The 5587-nt window shown below is 38.2% G+C and overlaps 1 protein-coding gene across 1 annotated transcript in view; it reads right to left on the reverse strand.

Annotated features, from left to right (window-relative positions):
• The window catches only part of prickle2b (prickle homolog 2b), a 99932-nt gene extending 95402 nt beyond the window's left edge, over positions 1-4530 (reverse strand). Inside the window, exons 1-2 of the mRNA XM_017429987.3 lie at positions 4372-4530; positions 3885-3970 (exon numbers count right to left, since the gene is read on the reverse strand). Coding sequence (XP_017285476.1) covers positions 3885-3970; positions 4372-4413 — 128 coding nt within the window. The 5' untranslated portion in view covers positions 4414-4530. The remainder of the gene's footprint in view (positions 1-3884; positions 3971-4371) is intronic.
• Positions 4531-5587: the final 1057 nt, after the last annotated feature.

Consider the following 5587-nt stretch of genomic DNA (forward strand, 5'->3'; position numbering starts at 1 on the left):
AAAATTAAACAAAATAAACATTTGAAATATATGAGTTTGTATGTAATGTATGAATATAATATACAAGTTTCACTTTTTAAATGGAATTACTGAAATCAATCTACTTTTTCATGATATTCTAATTTTATGACCAGCACCTGTAATGTACATTAAATGCAGCGCTAAACCATTCCAGTTCCATGCTGGACAGAGTCATGTGAGCTCCCTGATCAAATATCACTGTGACACTCAAGGTTCATGTTAATAACCCTGGTAATGAGACTCATTAGCACAAGGAAAATCAATTAAGCTAAAGGTGGACATTAATAATTCAGCAGCAGCATGTTGTGCAGGGAGGAACTCCTCTGAATGCTAGCTAACCTTGGCCTGAGCAGAGCAGTCTGCGGACTGAGTTACACACAGGTAAAAGGAACTCCTTGTTTATCTGTACATTTTAAACCAGCATCACAACTTGCACCTCTCTAAAGACACGCACAGGTCCTGGATCCTTTCTAAGGCCCTTTAAAGTTGGCAGACATGAAGTGTTTGCTTTAAAACACACATCTGAGTGAAACGGCAAGAAGCACATTCTTGAGGGTAGTGTTTTGGTAGGCTGGGGTGATCCTAAATACACAACGCCATACTGGCTCCTCTCTATTCACCATGAAAGGGAAACACTTCAGCACACTCAGTCAACTTATTAGAAAGGACCAGTCAAAGCACATTGTAGCACTCAGTGTGGTGGAGGAGCAGCAGGGAGAGGAAAAGGGCATTAAAGGAAAGGGAAGACTAGAGCAGTTCCTGTGCTGTATGTTACAACACTGAATATGTGGAAATAATTAATATTTCAGTGAATTTTGAGCTAATCCACACTGTTTATTGTTGCCACCTTCACTTATTCATTGTGAGCTCAACTCTTCCTGGTCGTGCCTCAGGGTACAGTCAGAACTAAACTTGCATGACCCAAGTGTGAGGGGAAAAATAGACATGGGGTGCAAAAACATTCAGCGACATTTTCAAAACAAATATTACTAATTTGCATCAACTCTCCCATGTTTACACAGACGTTTGACTTTGACTGATCTACAACCTGAAGCAAAACTGTCCATTTCTTTTAAAAGGGGCAGGAAAAAAGATCTTATTTCTGTGCTTTATAGCATACTTGGGTGTTATGTGTCACAAGTGACTCAAAAACTCAGAACAAACACAACCCTGTTGCTTTGTTTTAGGTTTGACATGTTCTCATTTACTGAGCCTTTCTGAACTGCAGAGAAAGTAAAACACATCTCCATTTCAGAGTAGGGGGGAAAAAAACTAACTTTTCATCTTTATCTCCTTTCAAGTTTAACTTCAGATCCACCAGTTTAGACCAAAACTGATCTGTACAATATGAGCCACCAAAATCAGACTTTATTTTTAATAGATGACTAACTATTTGTGTGAGAAATTGTGATTCAAACTGTGTATCCTAAACATGAAATAAATAAATAAATCATATCAAAAATTCAATTAATTCATTTGAGATTATCAACTCACCGAGATTATCCTCAGATTTAACAGAAGAGTTTTATTTAACATATTTTTTAACTACTATGGTCGTCTCTGTGTGTCTTTTCAGAGAATATTAAAAGTGTCCTTTTTATTTTATATAATTATTTTTAAACTCCTATTGGCTTCTATGGTTTTTCCATCATTAACCTTCAGGTCACCTTTGATGCATTCCAAAGAACATCATTACTACCATAACTCCTAATGAGCAGGGACAATCTTTTTTTCTTTTTCTTTTCTTCAGAAAAACAAGTGAAAAGAGACAAATGCATGCTGGAGTTAAAAAGAAGAAAGGGTTTCAGGGGTTGTATTTTTTTTTTTTTTTTTTTTTTTTTGAGTTTGTGCATTCAACCTTGTTGGCGGAGGAAAAAAAGTTGGCTTTTTATGGCGAGTCTGCACAGACAAGTAATTAAAAGGCTGCATTCCTGAGCTCACTGTTGCCCCTGTAAAAGTTTACTTTGGAGCAGAGGCGACTGGATGGACTTTGTGGTGAAGACCCTCCCCTTCCACTGTTGACACCAGAAGATAAAAATGCCCCACAAATCTAAAGTTTCCATGTTAAATTTGAAAAGTCAGCTTCAACACGGCCAACACTTTTTAAAAAAAACAAAAACAAAACACTATCATTTGTGATGTTTTCTAACCTGAGAGGGTTAGGATTTTATCTGAACATTTCAAACCCAATAATTATCCTTTCCAAGCTTTTAATAACAGACCTCTCTTCTCCCACAACTAATCTCTGCTAGAACAGATCAATCACCTTATTCTCTCTCCCCATTTCATTGTGAATAATGTAATCAGAACACAGCGTGCTTTCTGCTGCCGTTGTTAGTCTCAGCGGTGCTTCGTGAAAGTCTTTCACATAGCAGTGTTGCACACATTAGTTACCACAAAGCACGTGCAACTCACACGCAGCGTACAATATTCAGTTTGTTTCACAGCATAAGCAGAGTGATGTCTCTGTTGCGACTTCAGAAGCAGCAGACAGGCTCGGATGCTGCAGGAGACTGAAGCACGAAGAAGCAGCCCTTTTTTCATGACCTCTGACCTAGTGGCATCTTTCAGTGACTGTTCTGTAAAAAGTTCACTCTGACCGAAGTGAATCCTGATTGCTTTGGGACACGTGTATACACTTGTGGACGTCTAATCAGTTATTCACAGATTGTTTACATGCTTTCCTAAGGTGTGAGGACAAACATGATTCATAACTGAAATGAGATATGAAGACCTTGGACAGAACGCTGACCACTGACCCTCAGCGGGCTCTGGGCCTTAACCTGCCTCCCTGTCGTGGTTGTGCTTGAGGCCTGAGCAGCCTCCAAGTTCCTCAAAGATGAAGTGACGACTGACCCCTCCACAGCTTCTGATCCGGTGAGGCACCTGTAACTCTGTTTGATGAGAAAGATGAAAGAAGAAGGGATTTTTGGGTCTGGCCATTTCATTTTAACTGATGCAAACTGATAAATAACATTTTCAATCTGATGTTTCATTAAAACTAACCTGGGAACCTGGCAGAATTATTAACATCTTCTGACCAAATTCCAAAGGGAACTATTTAACAAAATAGTTTAAAGCAGTCCAAATACTTTCATGGATAAGAAAGCAAAAACATCAATCCTAAAATCCAAACATTCTGTTCAAAGAATTCTTTTGGTTTAGATAAAACTAATATTCACTATTTCCGCTTAATAGTCATTCCTCACAAATACTCCCTAAACTCTTAGTGTTAGTCTTATTTTTGATGTATCATCTTAATTATTTATTGTAGATTCTATTTTCTTGATTTTATGTCATAAAAATCTTAAAGATAAAATTTGGTTTCCTCCTTATTTGGTGTAAATATTATGATAAAGAATTCCTTGTGTTTTAGGAATTCAGCTTCATCTGTTGAGATCTGATCATTTTAAAGGTGAATAGATATAATAATCTGTTGTTTGGTCACTCTGACCTGGTTCCTCTGCTTTATTGAGAGCTTAATATGTGTTAAGTTCAAGAAAGGTTATCACCCTTCTTTATCCTCATCTATCTGCTACAAGATGTTACCACAGATTAAAACAAACTATCATCTGAAAGCACAAAACAACAGCTCCCTCAAGTCACCCTGAATGACTGCTTCTCTTGAGAGCGACAAGCATCTGGAAACGTCCTGACTTGAAGAGGAAACCCAAAGAGCTGTTGCCTGTAGGCTAAATCAGCAGTGGCTTAATCAGCTGGTTAGATGACACACCAGTTTTTTTTTTTTTCGTATCAATCATAACAAAATAAACATAACACTCTAAAAGAGAGCTGATGCTTTCCTTGCTATAACCTGAAAACACCAGCAAGGTGTCGATTCATGTTATGAAGTGATGCTGTACCTCCATTTGTGCAGGAAAAAGCCAGGACACTGTTCTCCACAGGTGACACAGGGCTGGCCTCTCTGTGGCTCACCTGCAGGGTTCAGCTTGGAGTAAACAGAAGAAGAAGAGGGCTTCATAAGACTAGTGCTAACTCAGTGGAACCCACGTTTAAGCATCTCAAAAGACTGGACACGCAAAATGTCGAGTTGTTTTAAATGGATTCACAATCTACAAACTCCACAGGGAATAAAATGCTTCTTGAAGCCGCCGACTGAGACAGAGAAAACACATCATCCTGGCTGAGCTGCTGTTGACTCAGACCAGATGATCTCCATGGAAACGGAGCAGAGCAGCAACAGGGGAAAAAAATACATCAACTACTTCCAAATAAATAAATCAAAAATAACGCGTGCGTAAAATCTTTGGATGGAAGCAGAATCACGCGTAAAAACAGAAAGGAAAAGAAAAGAAAATGATCTTTATGGAGTTAGTCTTGCCTACCTACCGATTTGCTGGAATCTCTTCTCCTGAAGCTGCGACTCAACATGACGGAATGCAGCCGGAGCAGCAGGAAGGAGCCTGGGATCTGTGCGTAAAACAAGAACTTCTCCAAGTTGTTCTGTCCGAACAACCCCCGTCATTAATGAATGGAGTTGTGCTGTTCCGGTTCAGCAGCTCCTCCCTGGATCCTCACGGCCAATGGAAGGCTGTTACACACTTCTTCTTCTACTTCTTCTCAAAAAAAAAAAAAAAAGACAAACTGTATTTTGGAGACTTGGTGGTGAATTACAGACCCGGATAAATGCGCCAGAAGAAGAGAGTTCTGTCTAAATATTAGACGGCCAAAACTCCTCGTGCCAAAAAACTAAATGTCGTTTAAAGTAAAAAAAAAAAAAAAGAAAAGAAAAAAAGATAACTCACTTTAAAGGTGTCATCACAAAGTCATGTTTCCGAAACAATAGAGAAATGAAACATTTTTCACTGTTTTTATAGCATCAAAAGTAATACACATACTTATTTTATTTTTTGTGGAATATGGCAGACGAGGTTTTACTGTATGTTGTATTTTTCTAACTTTATTGCCTAATTTGTTTAAATTCAGCGGTTTTGTACGTTTGCTTTTATAGAAAATTTTATTTATTTTATTACTTTTTCTTGTATCTCTGTTCTTGTTCTTGTCTTTATCTTTTTAGGGTTTTAGAAGTCAATGTTTGCTTGTTTCCCATGCGGTTCCTATAGCTACCTCTTGTGTTTGAGTTTCTTCAGTTCATTAGTCCCTTCACGTTACAGCCATTATCATTTAAATTTATTTTGTTTACTAGTTGTTTGTCTGTCGTTTTTCCTTATCCTCTGTAAAACACTGTGTTGCTCTCAGCTGTGTGAAATGTGCGCTACAAATGAAGGCTGACTGACTATCTAAAAGCAGACGTCTCTCCTGGAAAAACCCTGCACTTACACACACAGTTTCCTCTTCATTCTTTATTTTGTAGCGTTGCTGTCGGCTGTGCAGGCCAGGGACGTGCGGTCAGGGGAGGCAGGTGAGGCAGAGCCTCACCTGTCATCATGACAAGAAAAAAAAATCATAACATAAAATGATTATTAATATTTGTCCACTGATCTTTATGTATGAGTAATTTTCTAACATTTTTATGGTCCAAATCGCATTTTTATAGTCAAAATCGCTGAAATTGCATATTTCCTGTTCAAATATGAGGGTGAAA

Source organism: Kryptolebias marmoratus, linkage group LG4, assembly GCF_001649575.2.
Source record: "Kryptolebias marmoratus isolate JLee-2015 linkage group LG4, ASM164957v2, whole genome shotgun sequence".
Lineage (NCBI taxonomy): Eukaryota > Metazoa > Chordata > Actinopteri > Cyprinodontiformes > Rivulidae > Kryptolebias > Kryptolebias marmoratus.